Raw genomic sequence first — 26,919 nt, 5'->3', positions numbered from 1 at the left:
CAATCCTTGCTGGTCTGGGTCCTGGCCAGAGTCAAGACACACATCGGGTGGTAATGACCCCTAAAGGAGTCTGGGACGGGCCAGCCAGCACTGCTCTAGCAAGGCCTTGGTAAAAGGTCACTGCTTTGTGCATGGTGGCACACACCTGTAGCCCCAGCACTTGTGAGGTGAGGGTAGGGGGATCAGGAATTCAAGGCCACCTTGGTTGTATAAGAAGTGTGAGGTCACCCTGAGTATATGACACATTACCTCAAAACACAAAGATTCAGGACTGGAGTGATGGCTCCACAGTTAAGAGCATTAAGAGGAACTGGTTCAGTTCAATTATCAGTAACTCAAGTTCCAGGAATCCAATGCCCTCTTGTGATCTCTGTGGGCACGAGGCACACATGTGGTACACATACATACATGCAGGCAAAACACAGAAAACATAGAAAACCAAACGTCACTGTGTCAGAGCTAAGCCCCTCTATGCAGCCATCTGGAAACATCACAAGGCAGCCAGGGTTAAGGAGACTCTTCCTTTGTTATAAATATATTATATACATCCAAAACATGACATTAAAATATTACTCCATGTTACAGAAAGGTATTAAGGCGTTCTATTATTTACATTGACAAGCAAGCACCTTTAAAAAAAAAAACAAACCCAAAAATAAAAAAGCCCTAATCTTCCTTCCTCCTCTGACACACTGGCCACAAGGGACAGTGTCCCCTCCCCAAATGACCAAGCCCTTCACAAGAGCTGTACCCCGTGAAGATGTCTTCATACTGAAGACCTCAGATGTGGGTGGACACGTGGACAGAAGAACTGGGGGGGGGGGGAGGGAGGCACCCGTACGGGTGCAGGGGATTCTGGCCTCTCCCTGCCAGCTGCCCTCTGACAACTGCCCAGCTCTGCCTCCTTTGGGTGGCAGCTGGGGTGGTCTGCCCACCTAGGCCTCTGGAGTCGGTTTGCAAGGCTGAGGGAGGACCATGATGCAGGGACATTTAAATGTCCTGGGGGCTCTCTGGATCACTGGGGACAGACCAAGTGAGTCAGTTGACCCCCATACCGGTGAGGGCCACGGCAGGGGGCAGGCGTGCAGGGCAGGTATGCAGGGCGGGGCTGGCCAGCAGGATGGGGCTCCCCTTCTGCAGTCAGGCTTGGCCCTGGAGCAGCTCAATGGCCCAGGAAGGACCAAGGAAAGAAAAGACGAGGAAATGGAAACTCGGTGGCTCAAGTATTCTGTGTCACTGGGGGTGGGCTAGGGGTGCCTGGGCCCAGCCCAGGGGACTCCTCTTCACTGGAAGGGCAGCTCAAAGAGGCTGGAATTTGGCAGATGGCTTCAGTTCAGGCTGGGGAAGGTTGGCGACCAGGCAGCTGGACATGCTACTTGATCTTCTGGGCCCACTTCATGTCGTCCGCCCGCGGCTTCTCACCCGTCAGACCCTGGATGAGGTCCTCCAAGCGACGCCAGAAGCCTATCATCTCTAGGGGGTAGTTGAGCCAGCCTGCGGCAGACACAGTCAGGGGGTTATGTGAAGAGAGCCAGCCTGCCTGGGGTGGGGTCCTTAGGAGACAAGCTGAAGAAGGTGGGGCACAGGGACACCCCATAACAGGAGCTTAGGGCCCTCCCTCAACCGCTGCTTTTTTTTTTTTTTCTTTCAAGATAGGGTTTCTTTGTATAGCCCTGGATGATCTGGAACTCACTATGTAGACCAGGATGGCCTCAAAATCCGAGTTCCGCCTGCCTCTGTGCTGGGGTTAAAGGTGTGTGCCATTCCACCCAGCACTTGCAAAGGCAGGGCTGCTAGATCCTAAGACCAGGGCAGTAACTAGGTCCCAAGTCAATTGTCTGCGGGCTGGGTGAGTATCTGGAGTCACCATAGCCTGAAGTAGGGAAGGGGCTCTGGTGTGCTTATGGCCCTGTCCTCAGCACCTAGAAGAGCACCTGGGACACAGCAGGTGCTCAATAAATGTGCATGCTGAGAACACGGGTTAGGCCAGGGCTACATGCCCCCACCCTCCTGACTCTGGGGATGGTACCACGCACCTGTGGTGATACAGAAGTATGTCTCGTGGGGCGCCACGTGGTGGATGCGATGATGTTTCCGTGGCAGAATCACGTGCCAGTCCTGCAGGACGGTGACCCAGCAGGGCAGCCCCAAATACGTGTGTGACCATTTGTGGATCTGGTTGGTGAAGGTGCCAAAGATGATCAGGCAGAAGACGAAGCATTCCCAGGGGTACAGCTGCTCCAGGGTCTCTGCAGGGTAAGGGCACGGGCATGGGACCTATGCAGCTGCTCCAAGGGCCAGCCAGCTCCTGTACCAGGTGGCACCCAGACCCCTCTCAGCCTCCAGCGTGAAGTCTTTCAGCTTTGGAGGCAGCACAGGGACTGGCTAAGAGTGTGGGCCGGTCTGATTCCTGCTGACACCGTGGGCTGCCTGAGCTTGGGGCAGGGCTCTGGGTCAGGTTCCCTGATGTAGGACCTGAGGACATCTCTTAAGGAAAGACATCTTAGCCAGGGACTCGGGATTGTGCCTCTTTTGGGCCCTGTGGGCTTCTAGGGTGTCAACAGCTCCTGAGTTCACTTTGGAAAGAAGCAAAGCCGAAGGCCTTCCCTTGCTGGCTTCTGGCTCGTGGGATGGGGGAGGCAGGAGGTGGGTCTCTAGAGAAGGGGCTGCTGGGAGACTGTCGGGTTGGGGCGGGGGTCCCGTGGGCAGACCCTCAAAGGGAGGGGCTAGCAGCTATCAGACAGATGTGGCCTTACCTCTCCCAATGCCCAGTACTGAGCTGGCCAGCTTTGGGATTCCTTCAGAAATGGGCATCACTTGGCCTCAACTCCCAGTCCCTACTTTTGGCTTTTCAGTGCCAGGATTAAACCTGGCGTCTGGGCATGGCAGGCTAACTCTCAGCTACTAGGTTCCACCCCAGGTCTCACAGTGCAAACTTCCCTTTAATAATACCACAGAACAAGGGGTGAGCTCGCAGCGACTCACGGGGAGTGTACCAAACGAGCAGCTCCGTGGAGGAGGTGGGAAGGAGGTCACTGGGGGGGCCACATTACCAGAGAGTGCTCTGAGAAGCTGGGAATTGGGTCTTATGCTAAATGCACCCTACTAACGGAGACTACTATAAATGACACGCATGGCCCACACATGCCCTGGAGGCTCTAGGAGCCTCTGTCCCTGATACTTCCTCTGAGGAAGCCCAGCTGCAGGTCTCACCTGAGCTCTGGGTTCGGAACTTGTAGGCCATGTTCATCAGCGGCAGAAGCGTCACCAGGCAGTTGTCACCATTGGTCTCGATGAAGTCATGCCTCGTGATGGCTGTGGGGTCAATGTGGTGCTCCCGGAACGGCCTGATGAAGGCCTGGGGTGGAGAGGGTAGAGGTGTTGTCTCCTAGTCAGTCAAAGGCAGCTGGTGCCCTGCAGACTCCAACTCGCTGCTGGGCTCTGCTCTGCCGCCCACCCCAGAGCCTCTTAAGGACGCAGACCCTGCCTGGACCAAGGTCTGGCAGGCTGTCGAGCAAGATGACAACACTGGTGGGGACCTTCCCCAATCCTTCTGGGCCCCGTCCCCCCACCCACACAGTGAGGGCCTTGGAGACAACATCCTCCCTGAAGCAGGGGGAGAGGCCCCACATAACCAAAGGGGACCCCATCAACCTGGCGCTTGAGCCCCTGCCTCTGGAAGCAGCCTTCTGTCTCTCAGACGCTGCTAAATGGAGCCTGCCTGGAGTGAGCAGACCCAAGCAAAAGCTCACCAGAGTGCATCCCTCTCCCCAGCAGCGATTGGCTGCAGGGTGGGCAGGGTGGTGCCAGAGGGACCAATGGGATCAAGTTCTGGGAGTTTGGCTGCCACCTGGGTAAAGAATTCTGTAGGCAGCCAGTAGAGGAGGCCTCAGCTCAGCAGGGGAAAGCAGAAGCCAGAGATGGGGAAAACCCAATCTGAAAAGGTGGCCACCCTGGCTCAGCGGGGCTTTAATTTGGCACCTATGTGAGTAAGAACCCCCTCCCCCATTTTTTTGGTCATAACCCAGGTAGCCAGAGTGACAGCTTAAAGGCTGAACACAGGGGTTTGGAGAGAGGGCTCAGTGGTTAAGAACACTGACTACTCTTCCAGAGGACCCAGGTTCAATTCCCAGCACCCACATGGCAGCTCACAACTGTCTGTGACTCCACGCTCTGACACCCTCACATAGGTATACATGCAGGCCAAACACCAATGTACATAAAATAAGAAGAAATAAATTATTTAAAAAGTCTGAACATAGGAGAATAAGCCAGACCGTGGCTCAGGGCAGACTCCCTGACACACTCTGACCCACCCATCTGACTTGTATACTGCCACCAAGCACAGGGATCCTCAGACCAGTCTGAGAGGGCAGGAAGGACTAGGTCAGGTTAGCAGGCTGAGAGGAAAGGGGATTAACTCACAGACACACTGCCTGGCATACGTACCTTCCCCACAATGGGCAGATCCACAGAGCCCCATGTATCGGCACCCCAATGTACCAGGCCGGACAGGAAGTCAGCAACAAGAGCTCCTGCAACTGTGGACAACAAGAGTGTGAGCCAGGGCAGGGACCTGCGGAGACATCCTGGACCCCCCATCCAAGGCCGTTCTTCCACTCACTCGGTCGCTGGCTCACTCATTCATTTATATGGGAGGGAAGCATCCGCGCTCCTTCCCAGCGGACAGAGGCTCAGCCTTCCTGGCCTTGTATTAGTAAGGGCACCAGCTGAGCTGCCTAGAATCCCAGCACTCAGGAGGCTGAGGCAGGAGGATCCAGAGTTTGAGGCTAGCCTGGACTACATCGGCAAACAAGTGTCCGTCCCACCTCCTCGACCTAGCTTTTATCTGTAACGGATTCAATCCTTCGGGATTTTTCCTTCGTTCTCTTGTTCAATCACATCTTCACCAGCTTTCTGTTTTCCTTGAACTTGCTTTGTAGACCAGACTGGCTTCAAGCTGCCAGAGTCCTGAGACAGAAGTTGGCTACCACCTCACCCAGCCCTAAACTTTTCTTTAGTTCCTTTCACAAGAGGAAGCTTAGCTGGGTGGGGTCTTACCCCGGATCACCAGTCACTTTCTTCCATTTAACAGCAGGTTTTTCTTTAATCTGTTTAACTACTTGAACACAGGACTTAGCTCCATTGCACCTTCTGGGGTCCCTTTCTCCTTGCTTATCTTGTTCCTTTTGTTTCATTATAAATCCTCACTAGAGTTACCACTAATAACCTCACCACAGAGTCTATTTTGAGATTTCCTCTGCCAATGCAATTAATCCAAAACTCTTCACTTTAGCCTAAGGCAGACTTTTCAGATAATGGCAAAAGGCAGCCACATTCTTCATTAAAATATCCCAAGAATGGTCTCTAGGCCACATACAAATATTCTTCTCTCTAAAACCTTTGAGCCAGGTCCCCCCAGTTCAAATCATCTTCAACACTGTCTTCCATGCTCCTATTAGCATGGCCTATGAAGCAGCACTTAGAGCATTCCTCTGCTTTCCTAACCGAAAGTCCCAAAGTCCACATTCCTCCAAACAAAAACACGGTCTAGCCTATCACAGCAATACTCCAGTCTAGTTAAGGTTTTCTATGGCTGTGAAGAGACACCGTGACCACAGCAACTCTTCTATAGGAAAGCATTTCACTGGGGCTGGCTCACAGTCCAGAGCTTGGTCAGTTACCATCATGGTAGGAAGCAAGGTAGCATGCAGGTGCTGGACTTGGGGCTGGAGAGGTAGATGAGCCTTCTACATCTGGATCCACAGGAAGAGGAAGAGACTGCCACACTGGGCGTAGCATAGCTGAGCATTTGAGACACCAAAACCCACCCCCTAGTGACACACCTCCTCCAGCAAAGCCACACCTACTCCACAAGGCGACACCTACTAATAGAGTCACTCCTTAAGGACCTATTGGGGCCATTTTTATTCAAACCACTACAAATGGTATAGATAAATTACCTCCGAGCAAGGGAACGTTGGGGGTCCTACCTCTAACACTTTGCTGTGCCTCTTGCCTCCTTTGGGCTCAGCATCCTTACTTGCTTCGTGAGAGCAACTGTGGAGTCTCTCCAGAGGCCTGTCCCAGTGTCATTTAGTCAGTGAAAGATGTAAACACTGCGGGCAGGACAAACGGGCATGGGGAACACTGGCCGCTTGTGGGTGTGGCGTGGCAGGGAGCCAGAGCACAGGCTTCTTGTCCTGGATGTGGGGATCAGAGTGCGGATGCAACAACCCCTCCCCCAGCTGTGGCTCACATCTGGTTGTAACTGCACCACTCTGCACACACTGCAGTGCAGGCCTATGTGGTTCAAGGCCTCCTCACGAGGATGCACCTCTGACCACACAGGTCCCCACGTGGACTCTGCCCTCTGAGGAGTCTAAGGGGTAGGCACGAAGGCTGGCAGTCCTGCGACTACAGTCTCTGTTGCCATGGATCAACTCTGTCAGCACCACAGGGCAGTCACGGCAATGTGTGTCAGCGCATGGGGTGGGGGGTATGGTATCCCGCAGCAGTGTGTGTGTCAGCGCATGGGGGTGGGGGGTATGGTATCCCGCAGCAGTGTGTGTGTCAGCGCATGGGGGTGGGGGGGTATGGTATCCCGCAGCAGGGTGTGTGTCAGCGCATGGGGGTGGGGGGGGTATGGTATCCCGCAGCAGGGTGTGTGTCAGCGCGTGGGGGTGGGGGTATGGTATCCCGCAGCAGTGTGTGTGTCAGCGCATGGGGTGGGGGGTATGGTATCCCGCAGCAGTGTGTGTGTCAGCGCATGGGGTGGGGGGTATGGTATCCCGCAGCAGTGTGTGTGTCAGTGCATGGGGGTGGGGGGTATGGTATCCCACAGCAGTGTGTGTGTCAGCGCACAGGGTGGGGGGTATGGTATCCCGCAGCAGGGTGTGTGTCAGCGCACGGGGTGGGGGGTATGGTATCCCGCAGCAGGGTGTGTGTCAGCGCACGGGGTGGGGGGTAGGGTATTCCCGCAGCAGGTTGTTTGCAAGTATTTCGGGTTTTACTTGCTTCGCTGGGATAGCTCTTCTGGAGTCATTCGTGTGTCACATGCACTGACCATTTCCCTTTTTGCTGCCAAGTACTGTCCCCTTCTCTGGGTGAACGCAGAGCCCTCCCCTGGACTACTACTGAGCCCTAGCTGCATGCTCATTCATGGAGAAGACTGTGTGCTCAAAGAGTCCCTCATTCCTTTAGGTGAAGATGGCAGGGACATTGTGTTTTTGAGGATGACGGCTGGGTAATCACATCCAGACAGGCACTGGCCCCGGGAGTCCTACATGGCTCTCTACTTACTAGGGTGGGACCTCTGGCTGAGTAAAAAGCCATCTTGCTCTGGGGATCCCACTTCCACTTCATAAGGGCTAAGAATATTGGCAGGCTGGTACACCCTCTTGGAGATTTTTAATATGGGTGCTGGGATTTGAATTCTGATCCTCACACTTGTACACAGCACTCACTTTATCCACTGAGCCATCTATCCAGCTTCTAGACTGACACTTTCTTTTCTTTTCTTTTTCCTTTGTTTTTTAGAGACAGGGTTTCTCTGTAGCTTTGGAGCCTGTCCTGGAACTAGCTCTTGTAGACCAGGCTGGTCTCGAACTCACAGAGATCTGCCTGCCTCTGCTTCCCAACTGCTGGGATTAAAGGCCTGTGCCACTACTGTCCGGCCTGACACTTTTCTTTCTTATATTTTTGGTTGTGAGCCTAGCCTTTAACAGCCGCGCCATCCCTCTTTCTTTGTTTTTCAAGACAGGATTTCTCTGTGTAGCCCTGGCTGTCCTCGAACTCACAGAGATCTGCCTGCCTTTGCCTCCTGAGAGCTGGAATTAAAGGCGTGTGCCATGCTCGACACTTTCTTTTTTTTTTCTTTTTTTTTTTTTTTGAGACAGGGTCTCACTACTTGGCTAGTCTAGAACTTGTTATGTAGACCAAGCTAGGTTCAAACTCAGAAATCCTCCTGTCTCTGCCTCCCAAGTGCTGGGATTAAAATTAAGCATGACATCTCAAAAAATGACTTTTGCCCCCCTTGCCTTTCTTTTTTGTGGCTGACACTTCTGAGTTTAAACCAGGGCACACCACAGACTTCCACGTTCCCCTCCGTTAATCCCTGTGGCTAAACTCCTTCCCCTTAACTGTCCTTGGCAGTTAATCCTCTGTGATCAGAACGTGAGGCAGTGAGGAGAAAGTCAGGACAGGGTGGTCTTTGGAGGTGTCTCTCATAACCAGCTCTGTCAAGGCAATGTGCATTGTGTGGGCCTCACCTGAACTTGAGTCTGGGCTGTGAGATTGCCGACCCGAAAGGGGAAGGAGTGACATGGTAATAACCCAGAAGGTATCCCCTTGAGCAAGGCAAAGTAACCTCACAGTGGCGAGCCACGCTGACCTATTCTGCCGATGCTAAAATGACCCACGAGAGCCCTGCCATCTCAGACCCCGAGTCACCCTCGGTCACTCTGAGTCAGCCTAGGTCACTCTGAATCAGCCAAGATTGTTGGTACAGAGTCAGGGGACGGCAGGCCTCTTGCCCAGCATGTTCAAAGGCCGAGTTCCAAGTTCCACCCAGTTAAAAGTAAAGCAAGAGGCTAGGTGTAGTGGTACACCTCTGGAACCCTAGCATGCAGGAGGCTCAGGCTGGAGGACCAGGAGTTCGAATCCAGCCTGGGCTACACAGTGACTTCAAAGCTAGGCTGGGTTACGGCTAAGAAACTACCACAGCACAGTGGTTCTAAATTAGGGCTGTGACAAGAAACCAGACTTCGGTATCCTTAGATGGGACCCTAGGACAGGAAAGGGACACTGGCTAAGAAACTAAAGGCACACAATCACGGGTAGAGTATAGGGACAAAGCAGGCCCCCTGGGCGCTAATGGGCACAGGTGCTTCCTTCTACCATATTCCTGCAAATCTAACTGACTGCCGGGCTGTAGCTCAGCTGGCAGCCTATTTATCTCACACGCAAGAAGCCCTGGATTCCCATGGGTTGATCCCAATGCCATAGAAGCAGTCACCAATTAATGCCAGAATTCTGAAGGGAAAGCAGGGAGACAGGGCTACGTGACCCTGTCTCAAAAGCAAAGAAAACCATCTAGTAAAACAGGATACTTTCCCTTCACGCCCAGTGATAGGCGCCATCACACCCGACCTGCCAGAAGATGACAGGGGCTGAAGCTGGCAGGGATGGACTGTCCAAGGTCACCCGTGGAGGGGGCAAGAGGCCCACACTTAACCTCACAACCAGGTCTGGGAAATAGGAGTCACACAGGACTCATGTCCCTTACCCAAGCTAGCCAAACAGGTGCAAGGTGCAGAGCACTGGGCTCCGCCACAAGCTCGCTGTAGCCTGAGCCTTCCTCCCTGTGTGAGCTGTGTTTTCATCTGTCGGATGAGGGGACACGCTCTGGACTGGTGTCAGGAACCATCGGGGTAAGAGTATCCCTTCCCACCCTGTGAGGGAGGAAATAGCTCTCAATTCCTGGGGCCCGGTGGCTATTTCTAGGGCACCCACTCCAGGCCACTCAGTTGCCCATGAGGCTCCTTTAATGGGGGCAGGGTGGCAAACACAGGCGTACAGAAGTCTCTTTGTTCCCACCCTGGTGGTGGCTGGCGGCTCGCTCGCCCAGGGAGCAGCTTTGGCCTGGTCACCATCCTCCCCTGGAGACACTGGGAAGGACACAAGGATGGCTCTATCCAGCGACAGCGTGAAGGCTGGCTGGATGTGAGACCGACAGACTAGGCAGACAGACCCTGAACGTCTACATCACCTAGGCTCAGCAGTGTGACCTCCTGACCTCAGTGCTGATGTGTGCCCTTCTCCACCACGGCAGCTCCCAGCATGCTGTGCTCTCCCCAGGGGACTGGCAGCTCATCCTTCAGTCACCTCCCACTGTCCTTGTCACAGCCACCAGTGTCCCTCCGCGGGTGCACTGCCGCCTCTGGTGGTGGCCTTCTCTGCGCCAGCCGCCTCTCAGTTCTCCCACGCCTCTCCAGCCAAGGTCTCCCCCAGGCTACTCTTGTTTCTCCTCTGCCACCTGCTCAGGTCTTAGGCTGAACCTAGAATTCATCCCTGACCTCACCACTCTCTGCACAGCAGCCTGACTGTGCATATAACCCAACCGCACAACTCCTTTGAGTTTGGGAAACTCATCGCTATCTGCTTCTTGGCTCCCAGCATCAGAAATCCTCTCCCCATGGGAAATTTCCCGGCGACTTCCCACAGCACTCAAGACAAACCCACCATCCAGACCATGGCTCCCAAGGTCCTGCACCACCAGGCCATCCATCTACCTCAGTGACCTGTCACCGGGCCTCTTTGGTTCACACAGGCCTCAGGACCCTTGCACTTGCTGTTCTACCTCAGACACAGGCGTCCTCTTGCCTCTCCTTCCCTCAGACTATAGTAGCAACCATGACCTTACCTTGTCAGCTCTCAGGCACTGCACCACAGAAGGCTGGCTTCACCAACTAAGCCTTTCAGTTTGAGTTCTGATTCCCAGGGTTGCCTGGGGCATTGGGAACCGCTGAAGAGACAGGAACAAGTTGGCACAGTGCCCTTGGCGACTACCCGCGTGTTAACAGACAAATCAGGGCGGCTATTTAAATCGATTGAGGATTGTGCAAACACCACTATCAGGGGATTACTCACCCTTATCAGACCCAGAAGCCAGTGCAATAGGAGAACTGGCCACATCAGGTGTGAAGATGGGGCCAGGAGTTGTGAAACCCAGGTCCCAAGCATGGAAAGGGAGGCTGCGACCTGCCTGACAATACACAGCCAGGCCTACTACATACAGGGTGTCCACCCACCCTCAGTCAGGGTGTGGCTAGAGTCTAGGTGAGGGCCAGCGGGCAGAGGCCAATGCTGGAATCCTCTGAACAATATTGCTACTAGGAATGGTGGCAACAGTTACCAGGGAAGTGGCCAACTCGGGTGCTCACAGAATATCTCCTGTCAACCCGAGCAGTGGCCGAGGTAGCCTTGGTCAGTGGTTTAGCAAGCAATGTCACCTCCTGACCTCTTCCCAGGCAGTAGCCCTCTCAGCACAGCTGAATCCTCCTGGTTTCCCTACAATCCCAGGAGGCCACAGTGTCACAGCCTCAAAGTTCATGACAACTGCAGTAGTCAGCCCAGCCAAGGTTGTAGTCACCCAACTCCAGGGTTAGGGGACTCCTGCAGGTGGGGCCTGAGCGCCCCAGCACAGAGAGGGCTAAGCTCTGCCCCAGACTGAGTGACGGCTTGATTAGCGGGCCTGTACACTACTGGCTAAGGAAACCAGAATGCTTACAGTGAGATTATAGAATCAAAACCACAAGGAAGGCCAGGAAGTACCAAGGGTACCATGGCCCCTTGGCCAGTCCCAGAGTTCAGCAAAGGAAGAGGACACACACTGAGCCAGAGGGCAGAAGACTGGAAAGGAAGGACACTGAGTCAGCTGCAACCAGGAATGTAGTTGGACGCTGCAGCCATGCGGACATCAGCGGAAGGACATTACAGATCTTTGCAGGCCCTCCTCTAAGCCTCCAGTTTCTCATCAAGAGGGAGAATGTCAGCCCCTACACCTGGCCAGGGGAACACCCGGCACTTCTAGCACACAGTGCCTCGTTCCACACTCACTGAATTCTGGGCACCTGTCCCGTACCAGACCTTGTGCCCGAGGTTGGGGATGCAGCAGTGGATGAAGAAGAAAACACACTCTGATTCCTGAGCAGGGTCTCACTGTGTAACCCTGGCTGGCCTGGATCTCCAGAGCTCTTCCCCAGCCTACCACATATTGAGATTAAAGGCCTGCACCACTGCACTCAGTCAGGGCTGTTTTTGAGGGGCCACCACGGAGGGCCTAAGCATGTGGCCTCTCAGTAGACCTTGGGGGTTAAATGTGTGGGGTCCAGAGAAGGGCTCCAGGCACAGCGAGCAGCTTGTACAAACAAGAGTCCTGAGGTAACTGGGGACAGTGGGGGAGGGGGATGTTGAAAGTGTGTGGCCGGGGTGGCTGAACAATACAGGTGGGGAATGTTGAGGCTGGGGCTGTGAAATGGAAGGGCCATCATGGCCTCTAAGAAGAGTAGGTGGAGACTCCCATAGCTGGTCCTTGATACAAGGCCACCCTGAGCACTTGGTGCATACACACACACACACACACACACACACACACACACACACACGCGCGCGCGCTCGCAAAGGCCCCTGGCACTCACCAACACCCAGGATGACAAGGGGCGTGTGCTCCCAGCGGGCCAGCAGCAGGAGGTGAAACAAGTTGTGGGCGATGAGGCTGAAGCAGAGGATCACAGAGCACCACTCCTGGAGACGCTTGCCTGTGGGGAGAGGAGGGACCGAGGGAGGTGATGGAGCACACTGTGCCAAACACTCCCACCCACCCATTTCACAGACAGCACCACTGCGGTCCAAAAAAAGGGCTTTTGCAAAAGCAGGACACTGTGCACAGGGTCCATGCCCAAGGCTGGGCCTGCAAGTGCCAGTTCTTTGTAGACAGGACCGGGTTTTCTGGAAACCCCTTCAGGAACGTGAACGATCTTGCATTTTAACTGAAGTTTCCCGGCACCATCTGTTTCCGGGTCAGTGACTATCTGAAGGTAGAGGCCATGGCCAGCCTCTGATCCCTCAATCCACGGATGCTCAGAGCCCATCCAGCTTCCATGAAGCAAGACACAGGTCATCAGCCTCAGGGTCAAAGAAGAATAGGGGGACGGGTCAGAGAATGCTTGTTGGGGACATCAGGCCCCAGGGTTCCAGGGTTGGCACCTGGATGGCGGCAGCCAGGCAGAAGTGTGACCCTTCCCACCTGAGAAGGCTGCAGCAGGTGACGGAAAACTCACAGACCTGAGGATCTGGGTGTGAACTTTAAATGCAATCACAGTTCAGAGACTCACAAGTTTAGACAAGCTTCTCGTTCCTTGGGGCTTTGGTGGAGATGTCAAAACTCGGGACAGCACCGAAGTACCTATGGCCTAGGGATGAGCCAGACTTGCCCCATTCATGGCCGTTGTGATGCCCAGGGGCCGCAGAGAGCAATGTCCTGATGATGGGGTTCATTAAGAGGAGAGGCCGGGGAGCTTGCCACCAAGTATGGTCACCTGAGATCGGGCACACGTGACAGGAGTGAACTGACCCCCTAGAAGTCATCCGCTGACCACCACAGCATGTACTACACGGCACACAATAAATAAGAAGGAAATATGTGCAAAAGTTTGCAATTTATCTTATTTTCAGTTTTTCGAGACAGGGTTTCTCTGTGTAGTCCTGGCTGTCCTGGACCTTGCTCTGTAGACCAGGCTGGCCTTGAACTCACAAAGATCAGCCTGACTCTGCCTCCTGAGTGCTGGGATTTCAGGTGTGTGCTACTACCTACTGATGTATAAACGTTTTTTAAAAGAGAAGAAGACATGAGAGATAGAAGCGTCGCTCAGGAGCCGAGCTCTAGGATGTCTGAGGCCCTAGGCTCATGTTTGGCATCACACAAAAACATAAAGAGGAGCTGGCAAGAAGGTTCAGTAGGTAAAGGCACTTGCTGCCAAGCCCGATGACCTAAATTCAATCCTTGGTACCCACACAATGACGGGGAGAACCAACTCCACAAGCTGTCCTCTGACCTTCATAACACACTCACTGTGGCACACGTGCTTGTACACACTAAATAAATGTAAGACAACCTTGAAAGAAGAAAGATTCCACGGCACGGGGACCGCCTCTCCACGCACTCCCTCAGATAAACTACACTATTTTCTTTTGACAAAGGAGTAAAAACACCATGTGAGTGGTAAGCCTTCAGCCTGTTTCCCAGGCAGCTGGTCCCAGAGGCTGGAGAGGAGACCCTCATGCTGACAGTGTGATCACTGTTGGTGCTTTTACCATCAGTGCTTAGCACTGACCAAGCAATTACCAGGATCCAGAAACCCACCCTGAAGCAAACGTGTGAAGAAAAAGATGGAAGGGCAGGGAAGTCGCGGAGGCAGCCCAAGGCCACTCAGCATGCTAGCCCCTACCCTGTGTTCTTCTCTTATTCTCTACCACACCACTGTCCTGATGAAGACTCCTGTACGGGGTTAATGAAGGCCTCCCCCTCTGCCTCTGTAGACCAGTCTAGAAAGCTCTATACTTTGCCTCCCCTTGCTCTGTGATCCTGACATTCCCCACACACCTCCCCCCCAGCCCCCAGGGCTACCTGAATGTGAACTCAGGCTACCTCAAGTTCCCTCACCAGGGCCCCAGCACTCAGTTGGTGTTCAATAAATGCTTGTTGAACAAGCAAAGTCTAATCGCAAACCGTAGACCATGTCTTCAAGTCTGACGCTTAACACTACACAGGCAAAGATTAGGCTCCATCTGTGTCCACGCAGCAGCTGGCTACTCCTGACTGCTGGAGCCAGAGCTTAAATTAAAGCAGCTGCCCCCAGAAAAGGCTGACATTGGAGGAGGGGAACTCAAGGGTCACATGCCCTTTGCCCATATACAGAAGAGGACACCAAGGACAAGGAAGGGCAAACCCCCCAGAAATCACAGGAACAGACCCAGGCCTGGGGTTTCCAGTCCTTCTCAACTGTGCTATTTCTGAGCCCTGCGTAGAGCCGTGGCCTGCCTTCCTCTTCCGGTTCCTGCTTGTGGGTAGGGCCCAGGGCAGGAAGCCCAGGGGTGGGGGAACAGGACACAGGAGGAGACAAGGGACAGGTGACTCTCCCTGCCAACCTGCTTGGTTTCCTGTAAAGATTGAGGAATGAAAACTGGGCAGCGTCACAGTCAAGGATTAGACTAAAACAATGACGATAATGATGACACTGTCCGATGCCCACGGACGGAGGATGGGCAGCGTCATGGACATCAAGGATTAGACTAAAACAATGACGATAATAACGACATTGTCCGATGCCCACGGACGGAGGATGGGCAGCGTCATGGACATCAAGGATTAGACTAAAACAATGACGATAATTCCGATGGGTTGGTCCCCACTGATGGGAACTATGTGTGGCTGCAATCAGGATCCTCTGGCCAGGTTTCCTCTTATTTTTGAAAAACGTGATTTAAACTTAAAACCACATATATCCTAGCTCTTGTCATCCCTGAGAACATGGGGTTGTCACTCCAGTTATGGGTTCCAGGTCCCCCAGTTGCTTTCAGAGTGTCTGGCTAGCCTCTGTGGAACCCTAAGTGAGACCCAGCCAAGGAAACTGAGGTACACAGTTGGATGTGGGCCTGGAAAACTGTTAGGTCTGGGCTCTCCCAGCTCCTGAGCTGGCTTAGTTCTCACCCTGTTGGACAGAATGGTCCTGAAATCTGAGTACTTCCCCTTAACTTATCTCCCTTTGGACCTGGGTCTGGCTGCAGACAGACCTCGGTTCTGATCTACAAAAGCAGGTATGACATGTCAACAAACTATGGGTACCTCACGCCATCCCTGTGCAAGCCAGGACAGTCCTCCCAGTGCCAGGGAGGCCAAATAATTGTCTAAAGCCATAGCCTAGGTCATCAGTCCAGCAGGCCCATAAAATAGCCAATTTTACCAATAGGCTAAGGAGTTGAGGGGACCCTAGGGGAGCTTTACTCAGGACTCAAGTGTTCCAACCTCCACCGAAAGTCTGTTCCTGGCCTAGAGTGGTACGGTCAGAGAATCTTGGCCAAGACGCAACAGTGACTGCCCACTGGCCTGGGTGCCCGCCTGCTGGCTTGCGTGCCTATATGAGGTAGGGATGAAGCCTGGGAGAAGAGGAGGGCACACCTACTTCACAGGGCAAGCTTAGCACCCCTGCCCCTTCCTGCTCCAAACAACCTACACTTCCGCTGGCCTCTGACTATCAGGAGATCCTGTGCACCACTAGGAACAGACAAGAAGGACAGAGAGGACAGGACCAGACACAGAGGACAAATGGGATGAGAAAGCAGAATCCAGGGACATAGAAAGATAAGACCCAGAGGGAGACAGACAGACTGAGCGGGGACAGAGAGAGCTCGGCCCAGCGCAGTGGGACCAGGCCTGCCCGATGTCGCAGAGGCCCCAAGCCTTGATGCTATGGCTTCAGGCAGGCCCATTTTGGACTGAAGCCAGGTCCAACTGCAGGACCACAGGACAGGCCACTATCTTGGGGTCCTAAGCACTTCCATGGCAAAGGGCACTCACAACTGTCCAAGCTGGTTGACAGTTGGATCCCACACCCTTCAGGCCCTGCCATTCTCCCAGCTGGAGCACTTGTGAAGTGGCACACATGGCAGGTTGCAGCAGGCACCTGAGAGCTGCCACCTTGGCCAAGCAGGTGGGAGGGAGGCTCCACCAAGCTCACCAGGCTCCTTTCAACCTCTGACTTTTGGCTCACTGCTGGGAAATCCAAAGTGAGCGTGGAGCTCTGCAAAAGCCTTCAGCGGCTGCAACACAGCATGGGATTAAAGCCCACGCACTGAGCCCTCAAGGCGCCGTGGTGACTACTGCCTAACTCCTGACCACTCCCTTCTACCCCATCCACCCTAGTCATACTGCTCAGGGGATCCCCACACACACTAGGCCAGGTGACTGTCACCAACACCACAAACAGGATCTACTACTGTCCTGGAATTAACTTCTGCACAGGGAGAAAACCAGGAAACAAGAGACGCAGCCACTTCATCTCTGTCCTGGTGCCAGGGTAGCTCACACGGGGCAGGCAGCGCTACCATCCTGTGCTAAGTCTCTCCACAGACACGGACAAAGTGGTCCTGGGGTGCCATAGGTTCCCCAAAAGCCAGATGCCAAAGAGGCACGGCCTACCCTTGCCAGCCCTTCTACTGTAGTGGGAGCAGTCTAACCCCAGACAGGACTGGGGTTCAGGACATGAGAGCATGTGGGGAAAACGCCTGCACAAGCTAGTCTCCAATAAATGCCATCTTTGTGAACTGACCACTCCCAGCGACAAAAGATGACAAACCACCTTCAGCCCCAGGAATCTCAAGAACTCAGTTCTGGGACCCAGGGACTTCTCATTGTGCTCCTCGGCTGTGCCAGGCACACTCCCACCTCAGGGCCTCTGCGCTGTTCTTTGGACCTCACACACGCTCAATGTCCTTTCCCTCCTGCCTTTCCCCACTTCAGCCGTCTGTTATGGGCTGAGTGCCACCCCGTCCCTAATGTGTTCCCTGCTGCTTCTGCTTCACAGCACTTGGGACCCCCATTCCCCTTATGTGGGGAATGGGGTCCCCATCCAAAATGCCAACCCAAGTCTTGCCTGCTGCTGTGCCTTCAGGGCTGAGAACAGAGACGGGGACAAACATATCAGCAGGTGCTCAAGCCACGTCAAGCCTGCTCTCTCATTTTACAGGTCGGGTCCAAAGGGGTCAAGGCACCTCTCTAAGGCCACGGGGCTCAGTGGACTGAGACAGACAGGGAGATCTTCGGGAGGAACTTGGAGGAACCAGTTTGACCAGTCTTTCCCTTTCTCTAGGTCAGGGGAGAAAGCCTTGACTGAGGATTTGGGGCCCCAGATGCTGTCTGAAGCCTGGATCTCTGTATAAAGCTATTCTTCTGAGAGCAGTAGCCAGGGAACGATCCAGAATCAAGAAGGAAGGGTGAGAGGTGACCCCAGGAAAAAGCAAGAGGAAGCAATTGGGGCCAGTAGGAAGTAGGCTGTGGGGACAGTCTAGCCCTAGGCACTATGAATCCTTCAGGCTAGAGGCCTGGGGACCAGCAAGACAAGGCTTGCTCCAAGCTCAGAGAAGGGCAAAGGGCCAGGTGAATCATAGAGACCGCCTATTGTATGTACACAAGGCTTAGTGCCACAGAGAGGGTGTCATTACAGTGGGTAACACAGAAAGAAGAGAAATTTCATCTGTGCCTGTGTGAGAAGGAAGGGAACCAAGGCCATGAGCGCCACCAGATGCCCTCAAGGAGAGCAGGTCCCTGGCTGTTTGGGTATGGGCCAAGGACCCACCCAAGACAAGCTACTGGAAACTCAAGGCTGGGACAGCTCTTAGGGACCTAGGACCCAAAGAGGAAAAGCAAATGGCCCTACGTCACATGCCACTTATAGCTGAAAAAGCATCAAAACCGTGCAGACCAGGGCAGGAAGCCAACAGAGCAAAGAGTCTCAGCCCCACCCAGGTCAGAATGTCGGACAACAAAGCCAACTCCTGGAGACACCTTGGCAGAGGGGCCTCAGGCTGTCATCTGTCTCAGGAGTGCAAAGGCATTTCCCCAACCCGTGGAGACACCCAGCCAGGTGGTGAAATTCCTGAGGCTCCCCGGGAGCTGGAGAACGGGATGGAGCCAGAGCTTGTTAGGGTAAGAGCAGGGGTAGGAGAAAAGAAACCGGAGTGGGAGCCTGGCCTGAGGACGGCTGGGGAACAGGGGTATCCCGCAAAGTCCAGAGGGGCTAGTGTGTGGGTGTGGGAGAGGACAGAGCCAGATGCAGAGTCAATAGGGTCTCAGTCACTGCCCCAAATCTTCCAGAAAGATGTGAGGGCTGACAGTCTCATTGGGAGTGGGAAGGGAAAAGTTCACTGCAGCCACTGAAGCAGGGACCGTGATAGGGATTGGGGGAAAGAGCTCCTGGCATACTCTGCAGAGATCCAAATTGGGGGCCTCGGGGCTGGACTGGAGGGCTGATAATCCCAGACTGAGGGGCGGGTCAGTTTGCAACCCAGGACCCCAGCTAAAATGCACAAGGTGCAGAGTACCAGCGTGGGGGTAGGAGCGGAGGGGGACTTAGGAAGTCGTGAGAGTTTAGGTGGCTAAGGGCAGGGCCTGTGGATGAGGAGCTGTCTGAAGCTAGGCTGCCTGAGAACCGGAAGCCTTGGAACCGGTCCTGGGGACACAACTCAAGTCAGGGTGGGGTTCCTAACCTGCCCAAGGTGCCCTGAGGCTATGACTCCGAATGTGCCGGTGCAATGAGGCTGTTCCTCGACCTAGGGGTGTTTCTGCAGCCCAAATGCCTCACGGCTGTGGGTAAGAAGGGGTCTGGATGGGGTCCCTAGACCTGGAGGTGCTCTTTGCTAGTTGGAAGCCCCGGAGTTCCGCTCAGAAGGTGGAAGCTGGGGTTGGGATGGGGGCAGGGTTCGGATGGCGTGGGGTTCGGATCCAAGGGCGTCCAAATGAGCTGGAGTTCGCATCTCCGGAATTCGGGTGGGCTGGGGTTCGGATTCGGGGGGGCTCGAACGCGTTAGGATTCAGGTCACTGTGAGGCTTGAATAGGCTGAGGTTCTAATCCGTGGGCTCCGGATGGGTTTGGGTTCGAATTCGAGGCTTCAAATGAGCTGGAATTCGGATCCGCTGGGATGGGGTCTGGACGTTCGGACCGCCTGGGGTTCGATCCTGGGCGGGCCCCACGCCGAGCACCCATCAGCCCGCAGGCCCGCTGCCCGTCCTACCTGGAGAGTAGAGCGCCGCCAGCTCCCGGGCACCGGCGTGCTGTGCACCCCAGCGCCGGCCCTCCGCCGACTCGTCCTCATCCAGCTCCGGCTGCCGGCCCGGCGCGTCCTCGGCGCCCGCCATGGCCCGTCGCCCGGCCCGCCCGCTGCGCTCTGCTTGCGGCGGCGGCGGCCGCGGAACCGCGGCGAGATCACGCCGCCCAATGACCGGCCGGCACTGGGCGCGGCGGCCGGGGCGGGGCCTCGGCGGGGCCGCGCGTCACAGCCAATCGGGACCCGCGCCCTCGCCGCGCCGGGCCAATCGCAGGCTTCCTGCCCGCAGCCAACCGCGGCGCCCGGGGGCGGAGTCGCAGCTGGACGCAGCTGGGCACGGAAAGGGGGACGGGTGTGCGCGTCCCCGCTGCGCCCCGTGGGCTCGAGTGCTGCGCCAGAGCCAGAGAGTAGGCGCCCGGGCAGTGGTCCGCGACTTGACTTCTGCGCGCGCCGCGAAGCGCCTGATGTGTGCACGGCAGCCGCGGTTCGCGCATTCGCCGGGAAGCTGCTCAGCTCGGCAGCACACCCGTTGCACGCACGAAGTTTCATTTCATTACCCGGGAGTAGTGAAATGGCCAGCCTGAGTTACATCGCAAGACCCAGTCGCAGAACGTAACTAGTGATACTGCCTGCTGAAAAGCCCCTCATGACCGCTTGCTGGCGTGCCCCCTCCTCTGGTCACTGTGACATCACCCTCACGCTTGTCAGCGCTTGTCATGGGTTATGTCTCCCTCCCAGGAAGAGCCCCGTGAGGGCTCTGCCTGGGCCAACAGCTGGCAGATGTTAGAAGCTAAAACGAGTTGAATAAATTTGGACTTAGCAGAATGTCCTGTCTTTAGCACATCCGCATTGAGGCTGCAGGCTTATGGCTTACGTAAAAGTCTTTAGGATGCTAACAGCCTCTGTTCAGGGGGCTGTAGTACTGAAGTGCCTGGAATGGGCAGAGGGTGCTTGAGATCTGAAGGATCTTTCCAAGGTTCCGTCTTCATTCTGAGTCTTAAGCCTCCCCATGCTATCCCCCCCCAACACACACACACACACACACACACACACACACACACACACACACGTGCTCCTTCCCTGGGTGGTCTCTGTTCGCAGACAGTTCCCAGTTTCTTCCTAGTCTCCTTCATATGCCTCCTCCCTCAATGGAAGAGCCACTTGTGGATGTCCAGGATAGGCTGCAGCCCAGGTTCCTGCCGCTTCCGATGAAGCTGGTGGCCTGGCACCTTGTATTAGCTGCACAATTAGATTTGGGGTGTCAGGTGTTTTTGCTGAGTTGCTTAAGTAGGTGCTGGGTCTCAGACCCTCCAAAACTGCACGTGTCCCAGTGCCTATTAGCAAGTAGGCTGAGGTTTCAGATTATCGCTGATGTCAGGAGAGCCCTGTGGCCAGCACCTGTGTCTGATAGACGGACAAAGCCTGAAGTAACTGTGCTTACCGTTCTTTCAACTCAGGAAGCCCCTACCTGGCCCTACACAGTCTCTGTTATTTGCTGGAAACAGCCTGACATGAGGAAGTCCTGTCCTGTAGTTGTGTGTGTGTGTGTGTGTGTGTGTGTGTTTGTGTGCACACATGGGAGTGTGTATATCACTGTACCATGGTGCCCATGTGGAGGTGAGAGGGTGACATTTGGGAGTAGGCTTGAGCCTTCAACCATATGAGTCCTGGGGACTGAACTCAGATACTCAGGCTTAACAGCAGTAGGGTTTTACACAGCAGAATGACAAAATCTGATTTACATTAATTTGGGGGGCACTGGTGGCATGCACCTTTAATTCCAGCATGTGGGAGCCAGAGGCAGGTGGATTCTGGACTACATAGTGAGTTCTAGGTCAATATAGCAAGCTCCTGCATCAAATGAAGCAAAACAAATTATGTGTTTATTTGAAAAACTACATCCCTTACTGAGCCATCTCATCAGCCCTTAATTATTTCTTTGAGACAGGATCTCATTTCTAGTTCTGGCTGTCCTAGAACTTACTCTGTAGACCAGGCTGGCCTTGAATTTATAGAGATCTGTCTGCTATAACTCCCAAGTGCTGAAATTAAAGGCCTTTACCACTACACCACCTGCTCTTAATATTTTTTTTATTTTTATTTTCGAGACAGGGTTTGTAGGGATAAGTCCCGCCCCTTAGGGGGCGTGTTCGCCTCGGGCTAATGTCTGCCTATAAATTTGGCGTGCAAGCTCCGAGCGCTTGCTTCTGCTTTCCTGGTCTCCGCGGGAACGGTGTTTCTGTAAGTCTATTTCTACATTAAAGCTATATATATATTTTTACACTCTGTCTGCATTCATTTACGCCGTTACATTTTGGCGTCCAACGTCGGGCTATTTTGCCCCCAACTCAAGCGGGTAGCCCGCTAGCTAACACAGCACCCTCCCCGGTGCTGTTTTTCAGTTCGTGACTCAGGCCCCAGTGCCGAGTCCGAGACACACTCGCGACACAGGCCCATTCTGCCTGCCTTGGCTAAGTTTTGCAGCGGAACCCCACTGCCTGAATTAGCAGAAGCTCAAGTACTTGCGGTTTTGCAACAAAAGCTGCCACAGCATCAGATTTGGTCTGTTACAAAGTGACTTGGCCGGTTGTGGTGGCCCACGCAGGTAGGATTTGCTGAAGGAGGCAGAGGCAGGAGGATCACAAGTTTGAGGCCGGCCAGGCAGTGGTAGAGCACGCCTTTAATCCCAGCACTTGGGAAGCAGAGGCAGGCAGATCTCTGTGAGTTTGAGGCCTGCCAGGCCTTGGTAGTGCACGCCTTCAATCCCAGCACTTGGGAGGCAGAGACAGGCGGATCTCTGTGAGTTCAAGGCCAGCCTGGTCTACAAGAGCTAGTTCTAGGACAGGCTCCAAAAACACAGAGACCACCACTGGCAGGAACCGATCTTTGCAGGTAAAAAAATTTTCTTTTATAAATAAAATGTCTGAACACATTACTATTCAAGAATTTAATGATTTTTTTAATTGTACCATGTGGGAGATTTTACAAGAGGTGTCTATCACCCCACATATATGGATCCTTCTGGGATTCGTAGTTTTCATTGGCACCAAATGGTTTGATAATAGAAATATGATAAAGTCTTTACGAGACGAATCCAGGATTCTTAAGGTAGAGATTGAACGCTTAAAAACAATTGAGAATGATAACAATCTTCTCAAGAATCAGTTTGAAGTTCTCCAGGCTGATAACAATCTTCTCAAGAATCAGGTTGAAGTTCTCAAGACTGATAACAATCTTTTCGAGAATCGGTTTGAAGTTCTCCAGGCTGATAACAATCTTCTCAAGAATCAGGTTGAAGTTCTTCAGGCTGATGTTAAGGAGAAATTCATTACTATGGAAGAGGGAACAGCTGATCTGGACCATAAGATTCAGTCCCTTTCTGTTGGAAATGAAACATTAACTGAGAGAATCAAAACTGCTGAATGTGACAATCGGATTTTGTCTAAAGCTTATGACAGATTGACGGAAAGATTGTCAATACAAGAAGGCACGGTTTATGCCATAAAAATTATGTCCAAAGATGAGATGTTATCTCTAACGGACAAACTTCATATTTTAGAATCCTCAATGAAGGCTTTGGAACATAATTCTGGACAGGAGATTCAGACATTGCAGAAAGCAATGGTGAATAGAATTGAAAAGATTGAGGAATTTCTAAATTCTGATGAGGAAGAGCAAAGGGTAGAAAGGAAAATTTTAACTACATCTGTGGGTAAGTCTCTCCGGGACAATTTCCACAAAGCTCTACCTACAGCTCTACCTGCCTTTCCAGTAATAACAACAGAGAAGGTGATTGGTTCCAAAAACCCTAGGGTCATCAAGGAGGATACATGGGAACCTGTGCGTATGAATGATCTCAAGGAAATAAAACAGGCTGTCATGACTTTTGGGATGCAAGCCTCTTTTGTTAAGGAGATGCTAAGATCTTGGGCCACGACAAGCAGAGCAACCCCCTCAGACTGGCTCCAGCTGAGCTCTGCGGTACTGGAGAGTGGACCGCAATTGAAATGGAAATGCTTATTCAGGCAAGAGGCTAGACTCTTAGAACAGCAGGAAAAAGCGAAGGGAATTGACATTTCCCTAGATCAAATTCTAGGTGAAGGGCTCTTTTCTGATCCTCAGGAACAAGCTAATTTGGATGAAAACACACTCTCCATGTGTACTACAGCAGCCTTAAGGGCTTGGGACAGGGTACAAGACCCAGGACAGAGAATGGAATCATTTGTCAGAGTTAAACAGGGTCAGAGAGAACCCTTTAGTGACTTTTTACAAAGATTAACTAAGGCTGTACAAATAGGAATATCTGACCCAGAAGCAAGACGTATAATGATTGAGTCTTTGGCTTATGAAAATGCAAATGTGGAATGCAAAAGGATTTTGGGTCCTTTAAAGCTCAGATCAGCACCGTTGGAAGAATGGGTCTTGCATACACTCAATGTTGATACAGTTGATTATGGCACTGAAGCATGGGTAGAAGAAGCAATTTCCAATGGTAAAAGGAGACACCAGAATACCAAATGTTTTAATTGTGGAAAAATGGGTCATATTAAAAGGAATTGTAAACAACAGATTTTCAGAAATAATAATAATAATAATGCATCTTTCAGAAATAATAATAATAATGCATCTTCTAGAAATAACAGAAATAGGAGGACTCAGCCTTCAGGTTTATGTAGAAGATGTGGAAAGGGCAGACATTGGACAAATGAATGCAGGTCTACAAGAGATAGACAAGGCAACCTGATACAGCCGGGAAACGTGAGAGGGGGGGCCTCACAGGCCCCCATGGCAAACATGGTTCAGTCATATCCAGTTTCTGCAGAGAACGTGCCTCATCAGGACAATTAGGAAGCCCCATGCCTACTGTTACAAGCAATAATGATCAGAAAGATAAGTTACGTGTGTTTTGGCAAACTTCTATAAATGATCAAAGACCTAAACTGAGAGTGTGTGTAAATGGCATTTTTATTACTGGCCTGCTGGACACAGGTGCTGATGTAAGTATCATTACCCCAGAATCTTGGCATCCGTATTGGCCTCTTCAGAATGTAAATGTTCAGCTCCTGGGAATTGGAACCCTATCTCGAGTAAGGCAGAGCACGAGATGGGTTGAATGTATAGGGCCAGAGGGACAAATAGGAAAATTAAAGCCATATGTAGCCAATATTGCAATGAATTTATGGGGTCGTGACCTATTACAACAATGGAATACTGAAATTAACATTCCTGCTAAATCTAGAGCCTATATTTCTGAGAATAATATTAAAAGATATTACAAACTGAGAAAACCGGCCATTCAGGCTGTAAAAAAACAAGCAATTGATGTCCCGTCAGAGATACCAACAGCCTTGCCTCTAAAATGGTTGACTGAGAAACCAATATGGACAAAGCAATGGCCTTTAGCTGAGGAAAAGTTACAGGCTTTAGAACAGCTGGTACAAGAACAATTAGATGCTGGACATATAGAAGAATCTACCAGCCCTTGGAATTCTCCTGTATTTGTGGTTAAGAAAAAATCAGGTAAATGGAGAATGGTGACAGATCTCAGGGCCATCAACAAGGTTATTCAACCTATGGGCCCTCTGCAATCTGGAATTCCTTTGCCCTCTTTATTACCAAAAGGATGGCCTCTCATAGTTATTGATTTAAAGGATTGTTTTTTCACTATACCTTTGCAAAAAGAAGATAGAGAAAAATTTGCCTTCACAGTGCCTACTTATAACAATTCTCAACCTTCGAGGAGGTACCACTGGACCGTTCTCCCCCAGGGTATGTTAAATAGCCCCTCCCTGTGCCAATATTTTGTGAACCAACCATTACAAATAATACGCAAGAAATTTCCCAAATCTATAGTATACCATTACATGGACGACATCTTGTTATCCGATTCAAACATGGATACCTTGAACAGACTGTTTGAAGAAATAAAGATACTTTTACCTAAATGGGGATTGCAATTAGCTACTGAAAAGATTCAGAAGGGAGATTCTGTTAATTATTTAGGTTATAAAATAGGTTTGCAAAAAATTAAGACACAAAAAGCACAAATTAGGAGAGATCGCCTACGGACTCTTAATGACTTTCAAAGACTGTTAGGAGACATTTCCAGTCTACGACCAGCTATTGGAATAACACCTGATTTAATAATTCATTTGAACAAAACCTTGGATGGTGATAAAGATTTAAACAGTCCCAGAGAATTAACAGCTGAAGCAGAAAAGGAACTGACAATGATTGAGGAAAAATTACAACAGGCACATGTGGACAGGGTGAATCCAGAGCTCGATTGTATTCTCGTCATACTACCATCAAAAATTTCTCCTACAGGAATTTTAATGCAGAGAGATGATATTATTTTGGAATGGATCTTTTTACCACATAAACCAAGTAAGAAACTGAAAACTTATGTGGAAAAAGTCTCTGAGTTAATTATAAAAGGCAAGCTGAGACTTCGTCAACTAGCAGGCATAGACCCAGCAGAAATTATAGTGCCTTTCACTGCTGATGAACTAAAGAAATTATGGGAAGATAATGAACCATGGCAAAGAGCTTGTGCTAATTTCTTGGGAGACATTAATAACAACTATCCAAAAAGCAAGCGGCTTAACTTCATAAAGAGAACTTCTTGGATTCTTCCTCGAATCGTCCGTGATGCTCCAATAACTGGAGCCCGTACATTCTATACTGATGCCAATAAATCAGGGAAGGCAGGTTACAAATCAGAAGACTTGGATAAGGTGGAACAAAGTCCGTATACTTCTGTCCAGAAGGCGGAATTATATGCCATTCTTATGGTGCTAAGGGATTTTAAAGAACCTATTAATATAGTTACAGATTCACAATACGCAGAAAGAGTTATTTTACATATTGAAACTGCTGAATTTATACCTGATGATACTGAACTAACCTCATTGTTCCTCCAGGTTCAAGATTTGATCAGGAACAGGCTTTGCCCTATGTACATAACACACATCCGATCCCATACGGGTCTGCCAGGTCCTCTAGCACAAGGTAATGCAGAAATTGATCAATTATTGATTGGTAGTGTGCTACAAGCCTCTGAATTTCATAAAAAACATCATGTTAATAGCAAAGGTTTGAAGAAAGAGTTTTCAATTACATGGCAACAAGCTAAGGAGATTGTAAAGAAATGCCCTACTTGCTCTTTCTATAACCAAACGCCACTGCCTGCAGGGGCTAATCCAAAGGGCACCCAAAGGAATGAAATCTGGCAGATGGATGTGTTCCACTTTGCAGAATTTGGCAAATTAAAATATGTACACCACACCATAGACACGTATTCAGGTTTTCAATGGGCTACTGCCCTGAGCTCAGAAAAGGCTGATTCAGTAATCACACATTTATTGGAAGTTATGGCCATCATGGGTATACCTGCGCAAATAAAGACAGATAATGGTCCAGCATATGTATCTAAGAAAATGAAACGCTTTTTTGATTATTATAATATAAAACACATTACAGGTATACCAAATAATCCTACAGGTCAGGCAGTTATAGAAAGATCAAATCGTACTA

At 51.7% G+C, this 26,919-nt stretch overlaps 1 protein-coding gene across 1 annotated transcript; it reads right to left on the bottom strand.

Annotated features, from left to right (window-relative positions):
• Positions 1-507: 507 nt before the first annotated feature.
• LOC121460120 (plasmanylethanolamine desaturase) lies at positions 508-19,566 on the bottom strand. The gene is made up of 6 exons (XM_041670292.1): positions 19,351-19,566; positions 12,201-12,320; positions 4,450-4,541; positions 3,214-3,358; positions 2,037-2,249; positions 508-1,494 (listed from the first exon to the last, which is right to left on the bottom strand). The coding sequence occupies exons 1-6, from the start codon at positions 19,472-19,474 to the stop codon at positions 1,373-1,375; spliced, it is 816 nt and encodes a 271-aa protein (XP_041526226.1). The 5' UTR covers positions 19,475-19,566; the 3' UTR covers positions 508-1,372.
• Between the last annotated feature and the right edge of the window lie 7,353 nt (positions 19,567-26,919).

The sequence above is a fragment of the Microtus oregoni genome, unplaced genomic scaffold (genome assembly GCF_018167655.1).
Source record: "Microtus oregoni isolate MIOR12 unplaced genomic scaffold, Mior012 000020F_ref0000438, whole genome shotgun sequence".
Classification (NCBI taxonomy): Eukaryota; Metazoa; Chordata; class Mammalia; order Rodentia; family Cricetidae; genus Microtus; species Microtus oregoni.
This window is presented reverse-complemented; position numbering and strand designations above follow the sequence as displayed.